The sequence below is a fragment of the Dipodomys merriami genome, unplaced genomic scaffold, assembly GCF_024711535.1.
Source record: "Dipodomys merriami isolate MVZ:Mamm:240054 unplaced genomic scaffold, mDipMer1.0.p SCAF_325, whole genome shotgun sequence".
In the NCBI taxonomy this organism is placed as follows: domain Eukaryota; kingdom Metazoa; phylum Chordata; class Mammalia; order Rodentia; family Heteromyidae; genus Dipodomys; species Dipodomys merriami.
The window spans coordinates 1165532-1185577 of record NW_027204771.1 but is presented as its reverse complement, the minus strand read 5'-3'; the positions used below and the strand labels follow the sequence as shown (position 1 = coordinate 1185577).

At 53.6% G+C, this 20046-nt stretch overlaps 1 protein-coding gene across 2 annotated transcripts; it reads right to left on the bottom strand.

Annotated features, from left to right (window-relative positions):
- Window positions 1–104: 104 nt before the first annotated feature.
- On the bottom strand, window positions 105–18811 carry Xylb (xylulokinase). 2 transcript variants are annotated; one of them, XM_070042432.1, is made up of 19 exons: window positions 18699–18811; window positions 17287–17369; window positions 15380–15449; window positions 14955–15035; window positions 13381–13467; window positions 12788–12916; window positions 12285–12350; window positions 10619–10691; window positions 8696–8814; window positions 7573–7654; window positions 6625–6665; window positions 6086–6201; window positions 5441–5556; window positions 5047–5120; window positions 3197–3293; window positions 2742–2800; window positions 2017–2104; window positions 1222–1316; window positions 105–885 (listed from the first exon to the last, which is right to left on the bottom strand). In XM_070042432.1, exons 1-19 carry the CDS (start codon window positions 18756–18758, stop codon window positions 814–816), a joined length of 1608 nt encoding a protein of 535 aa, XP_069898533.1. In that variant the 5' UTR covers window positions 18759–18811; the 3' UTR covers window positions 105–813. The 2 variants fall into 2 exon arrangements, with proteins under 2 accessions (XP_069898533.1, XP_069898534.1); XM_070042433.1 differs by lacking the exon at window positions 18699–18811 and adding an exon at window positions 17896–17987.
- Window positions 18812–20046: the final 1235 nt, after the last annotated feature.

Here is a 20046-nt window from a genome sequence, read left to right as displayed (position 1 = left end):
TCATTGGAGGTAAGAGTCTCACAGACATTTTCTGCTGTGACCCGTGGGTGTTCAGATCTCAGCCTCCTGGTTACCTAGGATTATAGGTGTGAACCAACAACGTCTGGCTGTTCAGAAATTTGAGTCCTTTTATTTATTTTTTGGTCCATCATGGGGCTTGAACTGAGGGCCAAGACGCTGACCATGAGCTTTTCTGCTCAAGGTGAGCTCTCTACCACTTGAGCCACAGCACCACTTCTGGTGTTTTTGGTGGTTCATTGGAGATAAGAGTATCACAGACTTTCCTGCCCAGGCTGGTTTTGAACCATGATCCTCAGATCTCAGCCTCCTGAGTAGCCAGGTATGAGCCACTGATGCCCAACTTTCTGCTGACTCCTGGATTTAGCTGTTGCATTCTGATTATTAATGTCATTTACTCCCTGCTTCTCCTTTCCCCCACCAAGCTTCCAAGAACCCGTTCAGGCTGTTTTCCTCTCCGGCAAGAGTGGCGCCCCGCTACTTGAACCACAACCCCCACTTTCAGCTCCTTGGTGGTCCATTGCAGAGAGAAAAAGAGTTCTTTGCAGCCGTTCCTGTCCTGATTGACTTAGAACTGTGCTCCTCCAGATCTCAGCCTCCTGATTTGCTGACAGGTGTGAGCCACCGGGGCAAAGTCCCAATCTTGATCAAGACCGAGACCTTTGTCTGGTTAACCTTGCATGGCAGGGAAAACACAGTAAAGGAAGGGATTCCTCCCGAGTCTGGGTCCACGTAGCAACAGGCTCAGGACAATTGGATGGAAGGGTGAGGTGGCTGGACCCTACAGAATTTATCTCAGAGACTCTGCTTCTGGGACAAGATTCTCTGTTCAAGTTTGGCATACCGAGGAAGGAGGGCCTGATACACCTGGAGAGACAGAAAGCACCCATTTAGAGGTGGGAAGAGGTGAGGGGAAATTCTTACATTTCTGGCGACCTCTTGAAATGTGTGGTTGCTGTTGGTGTTCTTTGTTTTTAACTGCCAGGCCTGGGGCTTGAACTCAGGGCCTGGGCACCAGCCCTGGGCTTTGGTGCTTAAGGCTGGTGCTCTACCACTTGAGCCATGACACCAGTTCTGGTTTTCTGGTGGTTCATTGGAGTACAAGAGTGGAGGCAAAGGAAGAAAACTGATGTTTCGTGGGAGAAAAGACTCTGGCTGGAGTTCATAATCTGAACGCTAGAACAAAACCTACGGCTTTCCCACCTGTGCGGCTCCTGGGTCTGGGGTGGCAGCCAGCCTGGCCTTTGGAGCTGACTTCACAACTTCTGAAAAAGGCATGTCTACACCACCTGCAAGGCCTAGGAGAGAAAGGACATTTTGTGTCTGTGTGTGTACAGCATGTGGGGCTTGAACCCAGGGCCTGGGTGCTGTCCCTGGGCTCTTTTTTTGCTCAAGGCTGGCACTCTACCACTTGGAGCTCTATGTATGGTGCCACTTCTGTTTTCTGGTGGTTCCTTGGAGATCAGAGTCTCACAGACTTTTCCTGCCCCAAGGTGGCCTCGAACCACGATCCTCAGATCTCAGCCTCCCGAAAAGCTAGGTGGCTGGCTATGACGATCTTAAATTTAAATAGTTAAGGGGAGAGAAGCAAAGAATAGAATCATTATGGAGCCATGAGAAAACCCTTTGAGGCAGGCTGCCAATTAGGGGCTCCCTGGCAGGCAGGTGCCCGGGCAAAGTAGTCCAAGCAAAATGAGGACACCCTTGAGGGTTTGTGTTTCTTTCTGGGGAGCAAGCCTTGATGGGGCTCCCCCCATCAATTCTGGGGCTTTGTCTGCCACCGCTCAAAGGAGGGAGCTGTCCCAGGTCCTGGCTAGTTAACTCCAGAGCCGATCATGATCCTCTCCACTTCCTTTTGTCTCTCCTTGCTAGAAATAACAGCATAGTCTCTGGCTGTGTGCCAGTGCTGTGGCTCACGTCTGTAGTCCCAGTCGCTGCAAAGGAGGCTGAGCTCAGAGGATCTGGGAGAAAGCGCCAAGCCCCCGCTTGTGGACTTACCGTGAAAAGCCCGGTAGGCCGAGCCCACGCAGGCCGAGTTGGCAGTGTCTGTGATGTAAACTGAGGCACCAAACACATCGGCCAGCACCTGGGAAGGACACAGGGGTTTTTCTTTAATGGCAGGGCCGGGATTTGAACTCAGGGCCTGGGTGCTGTCCCTGAGCTGCTTTTACTCAAGGATGATGCTCTACCACTTGAGCCACGGTGCCACTTCTGGTTTTCTGGTGGTTCATTGGGAAGGAGAGTCTCTAGGATTTTCCTGCCGGGCTGGCTTTGAACTTTGATCCTCTAGATCTCAGCCTCCTGAGTAGCTGGGATGACAGGCGTGAGCCACCGGGTCACTTTGCATACCCACACCAGGACTCAGAAATCACCTGGATGTTCAGTGGAAGCCAGAAGAAAACAGAGTGGGCAGCCAGGCACCAGGGACCCTTGCCTGTCATCCCAGCTGCTCAGGAGGCTGAGATCTGGAGGATCACAGTTCGAGGCCAGCCCGGGGCAGGGAAGTCCATGAGACTCTGATCTCCAAGGAACCACCAGAAAACCAGAAGTAGCACCCTATATATGGCTCAAAGTGGTAGAGCGCCATCCTTGAGCCAAAGAGCCCAGGGACAGCGCCCAGGCCCTGAGTTCAAGTCCCACAACTGACAAAAAAAAAAGTTTATGATTCTTAGACTTAACAGATTCACATACTGTCTCGTTGTGAGGCAACTTCCAGTTCCTACCTGTAAAATGTCTGTGTTGTGCGATGCCCCTCCTGTGGCCAAAATCTTTGTCTTAGGCACTACAAGAAAAACAGACAAGCAAAGAAGAAAAATACACAGAACAAAAACAAATGAAACTGGGCACCGGTGGCTCAGCCTCTCATCTCAGCCACTCGGGAGGCTGAGATCTGGAGGATCATAGTTCAAAGCCAGCCCGGGGCAGGAAAGTCCGTGAGACTCTGATCTCCAGGGAACCACCAGAAAACCAGAAGTGGTGCCATAGACGGCTCCAAGTGGTAGAACACCAGCCTTGAGCAAAAAGGAGTTCAGAGACAGCACCCAGGCCCCGAGTTCAAGTCCCCTGTGCAACTCAGTTTCACACCCCTCCCCTGCCCCGGGCCAGGGCTCCATCTCCCTCCAGTCACAATCTCAGCCCCGGGGCTCCCCGCACCCCAAAACACATCCAGTACACTCACTGACTCGGTAGCCCAGACTCTCCGCATGAATCCGCTTGGCCATGAACTGTCCTTCAATGAGGGCTCGGATTTCCACATCCCCAGGGAACGCTGCCACCTAGTACCCAGACATGGGGGGTCCTTGAGGGGCATCTGAGTGTGTATTCCTGTGATATGTGTGTGTGTGCGTGCACGTGTGCACAAGCGTGCGCTAGTACTGGGGCTTGAACTTAGGACCTGGGCGCTGTCCCTGAGCTTCTCTGGCTCAAGGCTGGTGCTCTACCACTTGAACCACAGCGCCACTTCCGGTTTTCTGGTGGTTTATTGGAGATGAGTGTCTCATGAACTTTCCTGTCCTGGGCTGGCTTCAAATCATGATCCATCTCAGCCTCCTGAGTAGCTGGGATGAGGTCAGGTGTGAGCCACGGGTGCCCAGCTCCTTATTCTTTTTACTAGGTAAATAAGAGCCACGTGTTTGTTCCAGGAATCCACACTGCTTGCACACCCATGCTAATGTGCTATCCCCAGGCTGAGCCAGCACCCAGCACCCCCAGCACCCCAGACCAAGGACTGCACTACTCTCTCCCCTGCCCTGTGCTCCAAGTTCCATTCACTGCTGGTCTCCACGCTGTGTCCATCTTCTGGATAAGCCAGCCATCTTGCAGACGTCAACCGAACGCTCTTCACAGAAATCACGCTGTCCAGTCCAGCCCCAGACTCACCCACCCTTCCCTCCCACTCCACACGGACCTCCTCCCCAACCCCCCCACACGTGTGTCCTGTGTGTGTCCACTCAGCCTGATTTCCGTCCATCTTCCAGATCGGGGCTCCACAGGCCCCCCCAAAAGAACCCACTCTCCTTGGATCTGCTAGGACCTGGCACCAGTGACCCATACACAAGCAGTGAATGAATGTGTATGAAAGAGCAAACAATGGGGATGGGTCAGTGAATGAACAAATGTGCATTGAAGAATGAATGAGTGAATGAATGAGGGAACGGATGAATGAATGATCCACTGGAGAATACATCTTTCCTGACAGCCCGAGGGTTGGTGTGTGCAAACAGAGCAGAACTGTACCTGTTCCCCTCAAACACGATCCACACCGATCTCAGTAGGGGACCGGAATGGACTGCGGACACGATCTCCAGAACATTCTACCTAGCCAAATCTGCACCAGCCCCACAGTTACAGTGAGGAATGGCGACACAGGAGCTCCCAGCATGCATTGCAGGGGGCACAACTCTCTCTCAGGTCCAACCTAAACTAGGGTAATCATCCAGGCATCAATGGCTCACACCTGTCATCCCAGCTACTCGGGAGACTGAGATCTGAGGATCATGGTTCGAGGCCAGCCCAGGCAGCGAAAGTCTGTGAGACTCTTCTCTCCGATGAACCACTAGACAACCGCAAGTGGCACCATATATACGGCTCAAAGGGGTAGAGCACCAGCCTTTAGCACAAACAAGCTCAGGGACAATGCCCAGGCCCTCAGTTCAAGCCTCAAAACTAGCAAAAAAGAAAGAAGGAAGGAAGGAAGGACACAATTTGAGCCTCAAGTCCAGCTCTAGTGGCTCACGCCTGTCATCCTAGCTAATCAGGAGGCTGAGATCTAGAGGATAGAATGTTCAAAGCCAGCCCAGGCAGGAAACTCCATGAGACTCCAATGAACTGCCAAAAAAACCCTAGAAGTTGGAGCTGTGGCTCAAGTAGTAGAGCACCAGCCTTGAGCAAACAAACCCTAAATGAACATATAGGTCCCAATACCATGACAACAATAACAACAACAAAGGTGATTGATTTGATTTCTCGACTGCTAAGATCAATGCTCAGTGCATGATTAATATAGCTCCATATCAAGATAGTTCCTACCTCCTGGTTTTCTGCATTAAATCTGTGACGCCCAGACATTTCAGGGGTGATTTCCATTACGTCAAAATAAAAACCTGAAACAAAAATCAAGAAGATTGGCTATCAGGAGCCGGGTGCGCCAATGGCTCACGTTTGTCATCCAGTGACTCAGGAGGTGGAGATCTGGAGGATCCTGGTTTGAAGCCAGCCCCTGGCAGGAAAGTATGTGAGACTCTCATCTCCCATGAACCACCAGAAAACCGGAAGTGGTGCCATATATGGCTTAAAGTGGTAGAGTGCTAGCCTTGAGCAAAAGAGCTCAGGGACAGCGCCCAGGCCCTGAGTTCAAGTCCCAGGACACACACACACACACACACACACACTTAATAACCAAATAAAGAAGTAAAGCCCCTACCCAGGTTTCCTCCATTTCCCATCTCTGTGGACTGCAGGGCCTTGGAGAACTCACTCCAGGAGCCGGAAGCTGACTCATCTCGAATTTTCTCTCTCATCAGGGAGCCATTTTTAAAACTGTAAAAGGGAAGCGAATGCTGAAGACCAGAGGTACGGTGACAGCGGCGCTGGGGATTGAACCTATGACCACATGTAGGCTAGGCAAGTGTTCTGCCTCTGAGCTACAACCCCAGCCTGGATCCATGGGTTACCCAGGCCCCCAGGTTGTGGGTACAACAAGTCTTTCTCAGGTCCAGCCTGAAATGCAGTAATCAGCTGGGCATCAATGGCTCACGCCTGTCATCCCAGCTACTCGGGAGGCTGAGATCTGGAGGATCACAGTTTGAGGCCAGGCCCAGGCAGGTAAATCTGTGAGACTCTCACAGACGAACCACCAGAAAACCGGAAGTGGCGCCATATATATATGGCTCCAAGTGGTAGAGTTAACCTTGCGCAAAAAGCAGCTCAGGGGCTGCGCCCAGGCCCTGAGTTCAAGCCCCCAGGACTGACAAAAATAAAAATACAAACAAAAATGGTCCCCGAGCAGCCTGCACCTGCATCCCACAGCCGGGCTGGGAAATCAACAGCACCCCACACCCCAGCTTACCACAGAAGCGCCATGTAATGCCGGGGGTCAACTGGATTACAGAAAATGTGGCCTTCCAGGGCTGGTGTGGGTTCCTGGAGCCACAGAAAGAGTGTGTCGCTGGTCCCCAGGCTGACCTAGAGAGAAGGCCGGACGGGGTGAGGGACCAGGGGCTGGCTGAACACACACCGTGGGTCTTGACCCGCCACGCCTGCTGCATCTGTCCACGATCTGGGGACCATTTCCCCACGTGAGGATCCAGGAATCAACTCCCCGCTAGAAAGAACCACACCCACCGGGCGCAGGAGGCTCCCGCCTGTCAACCCAGCCGGGAGGCTGAGATCTGGAGGATCACGATTGGAACCCAGGACAGGAAAGTCTGTGAGACTCTGACCTCCCATGAACCACCAGAAAACCGGAAGTGGTGCCATGTATATGGCTCAACGTGGTAGAGTGCCAGCCTTGAGCACAAATGTTCAGGGACAGCGCCCAGGCCCTGAGTTCAAGTCCTACAACAGATTTTTTAAAAAGCAAGCATGGAGATGGAGAAGTCAGCTTACCGCGATGTCGCCTTCCTCCAGCCTCATGCCCGCCAGTGACGCTGAGAAAGGTTGGGGGTCTTTGGTTACTTGAAGCATTGGGCACCAGTGTCCCCGTCCCCCGTCCCCCCCCCACCATCCACCCCTCAGGGAGAAGCGCCAGCATGGGCTCAGGTGGCCTAAGAGAATTTACACAAATCCGAGTGCAGCCTTGGGGTTACAGATGTTTGTCTGTTTACTTAATTTCGGTGCCAGTCCTGGAGCTTGAACTCGGGGCCTGGGCACTGTCCCTGAGCTTTTGCTCAAGGCTGGTGCGCTCCCACTTTGAGCCATTTATATGGCGCCACTTCCGGTTTTCTGGTGGCTCCAGTGAGAATCTCTTTCCTGCCCAGGCTGGCTTAGGAGTAGCGATCCTCCAGATCTCAGCCTCCTGAGTCACTAGGCTGACAGACGTGGGCCCCGTGGACTTGCTGCGCTGTTCAGCAAGTCCAGAGAATCAAGAAGACGACAACAAGAGTGCTCAGGAAACCTGGGCGCCGGTGGCTCAGGCCCATCAACATCCCAGTGACTCAGGAGGCTGAGATCTGAGGATCATGGTTCAAAGCCAGCCCGGGCAGGAAAGTCCGTGACACTCTTGTCTCCAATAAACCACTCAAAAACGGAAGTGGCGCCATAGATGATTCAAAGTGGTAGAGTGCCAGCCTTAGAAACCCAGAGATAGAGCCCAGGCCCTGAGGTGAAGCCCCAGGAGATTGGCAAAAGAAAAACAGAGAGAGAGAGAGAGAGAGAGAGAGAGAGAGAGAGAGAGAGAGAGAGAGAGAGAGAGAGAGAGAGAACAAGTAAAAAAACAATGCAAGATGCTGGACTGCCCTCATTGGGAGGGGCTGAAGCCCCTCCCACCGACTCTGGTGCTCACCTGACTCCGCCCCTCCTTCCCCTTCCCCCCCCCCCTTTCCTGCCCGTACTCACCGGGGTTGTCCCCCGTGAAGGCCACCACTGGGCATTCCGGGGAAAATCCATAGCGCTGGACATAGTAGGAAGAAATGTTTCCCTGAAGGTTGAGAGCAATTGCGTGGGTAATTCTAGCCTGCTACACACACACACACACACACACACACACACACACACACATAACCTCAAGCTACTGGAATATTTCAGAAGACTGAAACTAAGGATTTTGGCGCACGTGTCCCTTGCATGCCAGGCTTGGGGGTTCCCTCCCATCCGCCATTCCAGAAGAGCCCTACACAACCATAAGCATGAAGTCACCTTGGCTTGATCTTTTTAATCTTATTATTTCATTTCATTTTTTTTTTGCACCGGTACTGAGATTTGAACTCAGAGCCTGGGCTCTATCCCTGAGCTTCTTTTGCTCAAGGCTGGCACTCTACCACTTCTGAGCCATACATGGCGCCACTTCCTGTTTTCTTGTGGTTCATTGGAGAGAAGAGTCTCATGGACTTTACTGTCCAGGAGGGCTTTGAACCGTAATCCTCCAGATCTGAGCCTCCCAAGGAGTTGGGATGCCAGGCGCCTGGCTCCAGGAGATCATCTTGAAATCCATTTGACTTTGAGATGCAGAGCAGTTAGAATGAAACAGGCTCCAACTTGAACCAACCTAGGAGAGCTTGAAATTCTGGATACGGCACTGAAAGGAACTTAGCAACATCAGACGCCGGTATCTCACACCTGTCATCCCCGCTATTCAGGAGGCTGAGATCTGAGGATTGCAGTTCAAAGCCAGCCCTGACAGAAAAGTCCAGGAAACTCTAATCCTTCCAATTAACCAACAAAAACTGGAAGTGGAGCTGTGGGCTCAAGTGGTAGAGCGCTTACCTTGAGCTGAAGAGCTGAGGGACAGTGCCCAGGCCCAGAGTTCAAGCCCCATGACCAACAAAAACAAAAACAAAAAGGTATGAGTCACTGATTTGAAACCCTAGTATAGGCAAAGAAAAGGAAAAGAGGGAAGGAAGGGAGGGAGGGAAGGAAGGAAGGAAGGAAGGGAGGACAGGGAGAGAGGGAAGAAAGGGAAGGAGGGAAGGAAGGAAGGAAGGAAGGAAGGAGAGGGAGAGAGGGAGGGATCCTATCCTACCAGGACTGAGCATGGCAGGGCAGGTGGACCCAGCTTCTCCTCTAAATTTGGGGCGCAGGCGAGAAGGCAGGCCTGGGACCAGACTTTGTCCTGGATCTGCAACAAATTCATTCCAGAACCTGAGGAAGGAAAAGGAATGGCAAATGAAAACCAGGCTGGGTAGGGTAGCTCAGCCTGTCATCCACTGTAGCCATCCGGGAGGTAGAGATGGGAGGATCCTAGTTTAAGGCCCAACCTGGATTTTTTAAATAAAAAAGAAAAGTGAGTGAGACCCTATCTTAATGAACAGGAATGTAGTGGGTCCCACCGGTCACCCCAGACTTCTGGAAGCCTGAGGACAGGAGGGCTGACATCCAGGGTGTAGGTAACAGGAGGAGGATTTTCCCGGAGTGACACCTGACCGAGTAAGCGCAAGGCCCCAGGTTCAAACCCCAGTAACACCAGACAAGCAACAGCAACAAAAGTAAATGGCAAAAATAGAAATCAGACACTGGTGGCTCACCATGCTACACTTAGCTACCCAGGAGGCTGGGATCCGGAGGATGGCGGTTCAAAGCCCTACCGGGGTCTCTCCAGTGAACCCACACAAAGCCCGGGAAGCGGTACAGCATCCGTCCTGAGCAGGACAGGGAGCGCACCAGCCATGTCAAGCCCCAGTCCCAGCACCCCTACCGCAAGGAAGGTAATTAGTACCAGCTTTCTCTTTTTTTTTTTTTCTTTTGTCAGTGGTGGGGCTTGAACTCTGGGCCTGGGCGCTGTCCCTCAGCTCCTCAGCTCCAGGCAAGCGCTCTACCACTTGAGCCACAGCGCCACTTCAGGTTTTCTGGTGGTTCATTGGACATAAGAGTCTCACGGACTTTCCTGCCCGGGCTGGCCTTGAACTGCGATCCTCCGATCTCAGCCTCCCGAGTAGCTGGGGTGACAGGCGTGAGCCGCCACGCCGGGCTCAGTATCATCTCTTTCCAACAAAGACTGAAATCCTCAAGACTGGCTGGAAACCAGAGTCCAGTTGAGGCACACTGGGTGGCCACGTGGCCAGCCCGACAACCTGCCTGCAGCCCAAGCCCCGCCCCTGCCAGGCCCCGCCCAGTCCCACTCAGCCCCGCCCCTGCCAGGCCCCGCCCAGTCCCACTCAGCTCCACCCCTCCCGAGCCCCACCCAGTCCCACTCAGCCCCGCCCCTTCCAAGCCCCACCCAGTCCCACTCAGCCCCGCCCCTGCCAGGCCCCGCCCAGTCCCACTCAGCTCCACCCCTCCCGAGCCCCACCCAGTCCCACTCAGCCCCGCCCCTACCAAGCCCAGTCCCACTCAGCCCCGCCCCTTCCAAGCCCCACCCAGTCCTACTCAGCCCCGCCCCTACCAAGCCCAGTCCCACTCAGCCCCGCCCCTTCCAAGCCCCGCCAAGTCCCATTCAGTTCCGCCCTTACCAAGCCCAGCCCCACTCAGCCCCGCCCCTGCCAAGCCCCACCCAGTCCCACTCAGCCCCGCCCCTTCCAAGCCCCACCCAGTCCCACGCAGCTCCGCCCCTACCAAGCCCAGCCCCACTCAGCCCCGCCCCTGTCAAGCCCCGCCCAGTCCCACTCTGCTCCTCCCATACCAAGCCCAGCCCCACTCAGCCCCGCCCCTGCCAAGCCCCGCCCAGTGCCACTCAGCCCCGCCTCTGCCAAGCCCCGCCCAGTCACAATGAAGTCTGCCCCTACCAAACCTCTCCCAGCTCCGCCCCTACCAAGCCCCGCCCAACCCCACCAAGCCCCGCCCCCACCAGCTCCACCCATCCCGAGTTCCACCCGTTCCTAAGCCCCGCCTCTCTGTTTCACCCAGCCCAATCCCCGCTCAGCCCCTCAGCTCCCTCCCACCCAGCCTATTCCCCAAGCCCCGCCCCACTCAGCTCAGCTCATCCCAAGCCCCGCTCAGGAAGGCTCACCATCACTGTAGTCAATGGGGGAGTAGGAGCCCAGGAACAGGGAAGCAGCAAAGCTGCTGACCAGAGAAATCCTCTATGGAAAAGCCACAAGGAGAAAGGCCGTGACACTCCTTTCATCAGTCCATCCATCCACCCATCTATCTCCATCCATCCACCCTTCCATCCACCCACCCATCCATCCATTCATCCATCCATCCATCAATCCACCCATCTATCCATCCACCCACCCACCCACCCATCCATCCATCCATCCATCCATCAATCCTCCCATCTATCCACCCACCCACCCATCCATTCATCCATCCATCCACCCTTCCATCCACCCACCCATCCATCCACTCATCTATCTATCCATCCACCCATCCATCATCCACCCATCCAGCCAGCCAGCCTTCCATCCACCCACCCATCCATCCATCCATCCACCCACCTATCTATCCACCCATCTATCTATCCACCCATCCATCCATCCATCCACTCATCCACCCACCCATCCATCCATCCCCCGGCATAACCTTGCACACACACACACACACACACACACACACACACACACACACACACACACACACACACATCACAAATCGTGCTGGCACAAGACTTGAACTCATGGCCTCCAGCCCAACCTTGGCTTTTTTTTTTTTTTTTGGCTCTAGGTTGGCAACTCTACCACTTGAACCACACCTCTACATCTGGCTTTTTTGGTAGTTCATTGGAGATAAAGAGGCTCATGGAAATTTTTTTTCCATGCCCAGGCTGGCCTTGAACCTCGATCCTCAATATCTCAGCCTCCTGAGTCGCTAGGTGTTCAGGCACAGCAGCTCCTGCTGTAGGTTTGTTTTTGTTTTTTAACTCTAGCATCACTATGAAGAATGAGTAGTTGCCTGTCACGTGAGAACACCCACAAGGACCCTGGGTGAGTGTGATTCTACCATTTTTCTATAGTAGGAGCGCCGGTGGCTCATGTCCATTATCCTGGCTATTCAGGAGGCCGAGATCTGGAGGATTAGAGTTTGAAGCCAGCCTGGGGGAGGAGGGAGTCTGAGACTCATCTCCAAGAGCCAAAGGTGCACACAGCTGTGGCTCAAGCATTCCAGCTTTGAGGGAAAAAACTAAAGGACAGAGTCCAGGTCCTGAGTTCAAGCCCCAGTACTGGCACCAAAAACAAAAAATCAAAATAACCAACTATGGGCCCACCATCATTAATGGAAGCATCATTATACACCAAATATTTATCTCTTTCCTTCCCTTCTTTCTTCCCTCCCTCCCTCCCTTCTTTCCCTACGATGGAACCCGGACATACCCACCACGCCTGTATATATCAGTTTTGGGTGTGTATGCCAGTGGTGGGACTTGAACTCAGGGCCTGGGTGCTGTCCCTGAGCTTCTTTTGCTCAAGGCTGGCGCTCTACCACTTGAGCCACAGCACCGCTTCTGGTTTTTTCTGTGTATGTGGGACTGAGGAATGGAACCCAGGGCGTCATGCACGCTAGGCGAGCACTCGACCACTGAGCCACCTTCCCAGCCCCATCAGTTTAATATTCATTCCTCGAAGGCATGAACCCCCGGTATCCCGTGATGTCTTCATGATGTGCTCACGCGGGGAGTATTCTAAGCAAACTGGTGCAGACTTGTCACACTTGCCACATGGGAAGAATGCACCTACCTCAGTTTGGGAATAGGCCTCAGGGTTTTCCTGGTAAACCTTCGCAATTTGGTTCCCTGTAAAACGCTGGGAGAGAGAGCGTGCATTCTTAGGGAGGGGGACCCAGATTCAGAACAAACTGTGAGATCCACACAGTGAAGAGTTTAATGATATCTATATCTATAGATATTCTATATCTATATCTAGATCTAGATATCCACAGCTACTAGTTAATATCACCCTTGTCACCCTAGCTACTCAAGAGGAGGCTGAGCTCTGGAGGATCGCGGTTTGAGGCCAGCCCTGGGTAGGAAAGTCCATGAGACTCTTCTCTCCAACGAACCACCAGAAAACCGGAAGTGGCGCCATAGATATGTGGCTCAAAGCGGTGAAGTGCCAGCCTGGAGCAGAAGCAGCTCAGGGACAGTGCCCAGGGCCCGGAGTTCAAGTCCCAGGCCTGGCACAAAAGAAACAGACAACTAAAGAAGACACTCAGGGGATGAGGGATGGGTCAACCCTGTTACCTCATAGGCCCGGGAGCCGGTGAGTTGGCTGAGCACCCGGGCCCCTCCCACGGCAGCCTCTAGTTGGTGGCATTGGGCGGTGGTGCTGGAGTCCATCCACACCGGGCAGTCAGGGATGGAGAAACACATCTGCCAGGAAGGGACAGTAGCACAGTGTCAGACACTGGGCCACGCCACTGGCCCTGAGAGCATGTGGGGTGTCTCTTCCTACCACCTTCTAGTGTGTGTGTGTGTGTGTGTGTGTGTGTGTGTGTGTGTGTGTGTGTGTGTGTGTGTGTGTGTGTGTGTGTGGTGCTCTACCACTTGAGCCACAGCTCCACTTGGGGCTTTTCTGGGGGTTCACTGGAGATAAAGGGTCCCAAGGAACTTGGTCCCAAGGCTGGCCTCAAACCTGGATCCTCAGCTCTCAGCCTCCTGAGTAGCTAGGATGACAGGTGTGAGCCACCAGCGCCCGGCCTCCTCCCCTTCTGTTCTTTCTGTCCAAGATCCTTAGACTCGCCAATACTAGTCACCTGCCCGGATCATAGAAAATAATGTTGATCAAAATGAACTCCAGGAAACGGAAGGAACAGAAAAACAAAAACCGAAGTCACCTGTAGCTGTTGGTATAAGGAACGGTCCGGTGACAAATCCCTCAGTGCCAGGCTGGCCCCCGCCTTCCAGTACACGCTGCCATGTTGCTGTTGGAGACAGAGCCAGGCCTGTGGTGTGCGGTCCCTCGGGACACAGAAAGACCCCCCAGGACCCCCAGGCCACTCACTGAGTACCTGGGCTCCACCTCCACTACCTCTCTTAGTCATCCGCAATTGTCAGCTTTATGAAACTCAGTGTTCCTTTCTTTTTTGGTGCCAAGCCTTGGGCTTGAACTCAGGGCCTGGGTGCTGACCCTGAGCTCTTTCACTCAAGGCTAGTGCTGTACCACTTTGAGTCATATATATGGCGCCACTTCCGGTTTTCTGGTGGTCCCTTGGAGATCAGAGTCTTCCGGGCTTTCCTGCCCCAGGTTAGCTTGGAACTGAGATCCTCCAGATCTCAGTCTCCCGAGTAACTGGGATGACAGGCTTGAGCCACCAGTGTTTGGCTTCCATGCTTATTTCTGTCAAATGGGGAAGGGCTCTACCCTGTCACCCCAAAAACTTGTAATACGATTCCAAGAGAAAATCACTGGTCTGTTTCTTGGTGCCTTTTGTAAAACTGTATTTAAACAAATTGCTTGTGAATGCATCCATCCTCTTAATTCACCCATCCCTCCATCCACCTACCCACCCCTCCATCTATCTACCCACCCACCTATCCATCCACCCATCCATCCATCTACCCCATCCATCCATCCATCCACCCATGCACCCATCTACCCCATCCATCCACCCATCCATCCATCTACCCCATCCATCCATCCATCCATCCACCCATCCATCCATCTACCCCATCCATCCATCCATCCATCCACCCATCCATCCATCTACCCCATCCATCCACCCATCCATCCATTCACCCCACCCATCTATCCATCCACCCACCCATCCATCCATCTACCCCTTCCATCCATCCATCCACCCATGCACCCATCTACCCCATCCATCCATCCATCCATCCATCCATCCATCTACCCATCCATCCATCCATCCATCCACCCCACCCATCTATCCACCCACCCACCCATCCATTCACCCTTTCATCTAACCATCCATCCACCCATTCATCTTATTTAAATGCATTCCCCCCATTCATCTATTCATTTAAAGAACTGAAACACTCACTCATGTGTACTGAAACTCACTCACCCATTCATTGACCATGTACTAAGACTCACACAAGTCACTCCAAGAACAGGTGCCTACATTCATCCCATTCATCCAAAGACCATGTGCTGAAACTTTCATCTCATTCATTCATTCAAAGGACACGTACTGAAACTCTCCTTCATTCACTCAAAGAAAATATGCTGAATCTCACCCCATTCATTCACTCAAAGGACACATAGTAAGGGCTGGATCAGCACAGGACTGATGGCCAGGGAATGATGGAGCCTCCTGTCCTGCATATTAGAGGATCTGTAGGTGGACACCCACCAAACTCAGTGGGGCTAAGGGGAGAGACAGCAGGGACAATGCACCCAGACAGCCGATCCCTAAGCACAAACCAGGGAGAGCAAGGGCTAACACACCTGCCCAGCTCCAGACAAAGCGAGAACTTGAGAGAAGTCAAACCCCGAGGCCTTCATCTTCTCCAAGACCATGTCCAGCGCCTGGGGAGATACACGTAGTCCGCCATGACTGAGCTGAGCCAACCCCCCCGCCCCCACAGAGCTGCTAGCCTCCACTTGGAGGCTGGGGGCCACCATGCCGTAAAGGATTCTGGGTGTGGGCTGGGAAGGTGGCTCAGTGGTAAGTGCTCACCTTGCACGCATGAAGCCCTGGGTTCGATTCCTCAGCCCCACATACACAGAAAAAGCCAGAAGTGGCGCTGTGGCTCAAGTGGTAGAGTGCTAGCCTTGAGCAAAAGAAGCTCAGAGACAGCGCCCAGGCCCTGAGTTCAAGCCCCAGGACTTGCTCCGAGAAGGGGGGGGGGGAGGAAGATCACCATGCGTACCTTTACCCACATCAGCACAGGAGAGGTGACGGTCAACCTGTCTTTGTGCAGATGCACACCACCTTGAGTCCTGCAAGAAGAGCAAGTGTGGGCTTCAGGCCCAGGGCAGGCTGGGCTTGGAAAATCCACCCCCCCCCCCACGCGGCCTCCTTCCTCTAGGCCTGAAGTGAGGTAATGGATGAGACTGAACAGAGAGGAAAGGCATGAAAAAAAAAAATCGCACAGCTTCTTCATTCAAGGCTGGCACTCTACCACTTGAGCCACACCTCCCTCCACTTCTGGCTTTCTTCATTGGAGAGAAGAGTCTCTTGGATTTGGCAGTAGCCGGGGGCTCACACCTGTCATCCCAGCGAAGCAGGAGGCTGAGATCTGAGGATCAGGGTTCAAAGGCCATGAGACTCGAATCTCCAATGAACCACCGGAAAACCAGAAGTGGAGCTGTGGCTCAAGTTGAGCACTCGTCTTGAGCACAAAGAGGCTCAGGAACAGCACCCAGGCCCCGAGTTTGAGCCTCAATAGCAGCACAAAAACAAAAGAGGAAGTATTTCTCCTCTCCCCCACCCACTGAAAAGCCAGGAAAAAAAATCCAGACTTTCTAGGTTAAGAACTGGACAAGAAATGTACTCATTATTTTACTTATGCAACGGTAACGCCTCTATATATCACCCTTACAATAAAATAAAAGAACTCATTCTCAGATTTCATCCCTGTTCCGAGGTCATAAAAAGGTAGAAACTTAAATCTTAGCTATCTGAGGCGAGGTCTACAGGAAGTGATTAAGATTAAATAAGGTGCTAGGTGTCAGAGGCTAAGTTATGCGTGTAAATCCTAACTACTCAAAAGCGAGAGACTGAGACTCAGCAGCATCTAGGATAGACCAGGGAAAAAAATGTGGGAAACAAAACCAAGCAGAAAAGCTGGCTGTGGCCGCCGATGCCTATAAACTCATCTCTGAAGCATAAATATGGCAATCTCAGTCTAAGCTGAACTAGCCCAAAAGCCAGGCCCTATCTAAAAATGATCAGAATGCTGGGTGCTGGTGGCTCATGCCTAGCATCCCAGCTATTCAGGAGGCTGAGGTCTAGAGGTTCGAGGTTCAAAGCCAACCCAGGACAGGAAAGTCTGTGAGACTTTGATCTCCAATAAACCATCAAAAAACTGGAAGTGGCGATTTGGCTCAAGTGGTAGAGCACTTACCTTGTGCAGAAGAGCTGAGGGACAGCGCCCAGGCCCAGAGTTCAAGCCCCATGACTGACAAAAAAAAAAAAAAAGAAAGAAAGAAAGAAAGAAAGAGAGAAAGCAAGCGATCTACATTACTACCTCGTGTTTCGTAATGCTCAGGACTCAAAGCAAGAACGCTGACAGCAGATGTCAATCTTTGACCTTCGCCCAGAACTGTGGGCTAAGACAAACTGTTTTCCTTTATAACTAACTGGGTTTGTAGCACTGAGCCGGTGGCTCACGCCTGTTATCCCAGCTACTCAAGAGGCTGAGATCTGAGGACCATAGTTCAAAGCCAGCCCGGGCAGGAAAGCCCATGAAACTCTTATCTCCAAGGAACCACCAGAAAGCCAGAAGTGGTGTTGTGGCTCAAAGTGGTAGAGCGCCAGCCTTGAGTGAAAGAGCTCAGGGGCAGTGCCCAGGCTCTGAGTTCAAGCCCTATGACCGGGAAAGGGGGGGGGGGCAGGACACAATATCAGGAGCATGGTGGTCCAAAGCCCACCTTCTAGAAAAGTCTCCATCTCCAGCTAACTAGCAAAATGTTGGACTGGAGGTGTGGCTCAGGTGGTAGAGCTCAAGCCATGGGCACAAACAAATTGAGAGTTTGAGGACTCTGAGTTCAAGCCCCAGCACAGACATAGCCATACACACACATAAGTGTTCAAGGACACCAGACACAAAAATACCCGAATTCTGGAAGGTCTCTGTCAAAATGCACGCTGTCTTCATAGATGATGTCCAGCTTTGTATCAACCGCAACAACCTTCACCTGGAAGATATTTTTCAAAATGGGGTTCAGCCCATAGCTCCCCTTCAACTCTACGGGGCATCTTTGTTACCATGGTAACAGAGGTCTCATCTCAAGATGCTGAAGCTAAGTGGGCACCAGTGGTCCACACCTGTCATCCCAGCTACTCAGGAGATTGAGATCTAGAGGATCGAGGATCAAAGCCAGCTCTGGGGCAAGAAAGTCCAGGAGACTCTGATTTCCCATGAACCATCAGAAAACTGGAAGTGGTGCCATACTTGGCTCAAAGTGGTACAGTACCAGCCTTGAGCAGAAGAAGCTCTGGGACAGCACCCAGGCCCTGAGTTCAAGTCCCAGGACTGGCACGCACACACACACACACACACACACACACACACACACACACACACACACACACACACACACACACACACACAAAGAGTCCAGGAGGAGAACAACTGTTGCTTTCGAAGGTAAATTTCCATCCTGCTCCATGGAAGCTGGAATCAGCCCAGACCTTTGGTGGCTGGGAGCAACTGAGCCTCACCTCAGCTCCAGTGCCAACCAGAATCCATGCCAACCAACTCAGTCACCAGAAAAGGCAAAGTCCATTCACACAACTGTGTCCATTTCAATTGCACTTACCTAAACATGAAAAGAAAGAAAAAGAATAATAATTCCCAGCCTCACTGGTGGCTCCAGCCACCCTCCTAGCCCCCCCCACTTGAGAGACTGAGAGATGCCAGGATCCTGGTGCCAAGCCAGCCCAGCCCAGGCAGGAAAAGTCTACTGGCATGCTTCTCGCCAATGAACCACCCAAAATACCATCAAATAAAAGCTGGGAAGTTGGAGCTGTGGTTCAAGAGGTGGAGCACCGGGCTTGCATGACAAAAATAACATAAAAGACCAGCTCAGGGACAGGAGCCCAGGCCCTGAGTTCAAGCCCCAGGCCTGGCACCACGAAAGGAAAATAGAGTTTCCAGCAATGTGGAGATCCCAGGCTAGGGCCTCCTCTGCCCCCCCCCAACTTTTGAACCCTTCCCCGTCCCCAGGAGGGCGGGGGGGGGGTATGAGAGGAGGGGAAGTTTCTGGAAAAGTCCAGGGGTGGGGTGAGGTGGGGTGAGGCCGAGCTAGGCCCCAGGGCCGGGCAGTCCCAGGTCATCGCCAGGCCAGGCACCCCGCCACAGCCTCCCCAGGAAGAGGGGGCCCCCCCTCTCTCCGGGAGGTCGGCGCATGCGCACTGCACGGCCCCGGGCGCGGTGCAGCCAGCCGGGCGTCCCGGTGGAGGTGGCCAGGGTCCCCCGCCAACCCCCCCTCCGGTTCCCCTCACGATCCCCCACCCCATCCTACCTGCTGCGTGCTGAAGTCCCAGCCCAGGCAGCAGTGGCGGCGATCGGGGTGCTCGGCCATCGTCCCGGAGAAACGCCCGCAACCCGGGTCCGACCGTCCGGGAGTGTCGCCGCGCTCTGACACCTAGCGAGAAGCGGGGCCACGCCCCTGGCCACGCCCATCGCGCAGCCACGCCCAATCAGCCGGAGTCCGCCACGGACTGGCCCGGCCCACCTCACCGCCACGCCCAATCAGCCGGAGTGCGCCGCGGGTTGACCACGCCCCCTTCCAGTCGGTGGCTTTTGGCCACGCCTCTTAGCCACGCCCAGCCAGACTAAGACACGGGCCGGCCGGAGCTCTGGCGCCACCTAGGGGATCGGCGAGGGAGGACGGCGCCCGGGCCGGGATGGCGCCTAACTCCTGCATGCACCCCTCTTTCTGCTCCTTGCTCTGAGCTCTGGGGACATCCAGGTCCTGGATCGTCACACGTTTCAGGTTTAATCCAACTTGTCCTCGCCTGGTCCTCCCTCCCTCTCCAGTGGCCCTCGTCCTGGGAAAACCTCTGGGGTCGTTCTTGAGTGTGCTGGGGTTTAGGGGTGCTGGGCTCTGGTCCGGATCTAGCCAGTGTGATGCCCTGCTTGTGCCTAGCCTCTCAGGAGGCTGCGATCTGCGGATCCATCAGGGTTCAAAGCCAGCCCGGGAAGGAAAGCTGCCGGAGATCGTTCTGTCACCCAGCCAGAGAGCTGGAAGTAAAGGTGTGGTTGAAGTGGTAGATAGAGCACCAGCCTTGAGTGCGAAAGCCAAGGGAGGAGAGAGACGCCCAAGGGTTCAAGTCCCAGTGCAGTCAGGAGAGAGAGGCACAGACAGACAGCAAGAGAGATAGAGATGGGGAGAGAAATTTTTATGCCACCACGACTCAAAGTTAAGGAGCAAACCACACGTGACAAATCTCCAGACCCCTATTAAATTGTAACTACAAGAATGAGAGAGTTAGCAGGCGCTGGTGGCTCACGCCTGTCATCCTCGCTGGTCAGGAGACTGAGATCTGAGGATCACAGATTGAAGCCCACACAGAAAAATCCAAGGCTCTGATGGGGTTTTTTTTGGGGGGGGGAGGAGACTGGGGGTGCTGGCCATTTGAGCCACAGCTCCACTTCTGGCTTTTTTTCTTTTGGTACCTTTTTTTTTGGGGGGGGGAGAGGTAGTCCTGGGGCTTGAACTCAGGGCCTGGGTACTGTCCCTGAGCTTCTTATGCTCAAAGCTGGTGCTCTACCACTTGAGCCACAACACCACTTCTGGCTTTTTCTGTGTATTTGGTACTGAGGAATGGAACCCAAGGCTTCATGCATGCTAGGCAAGCACTTTATCA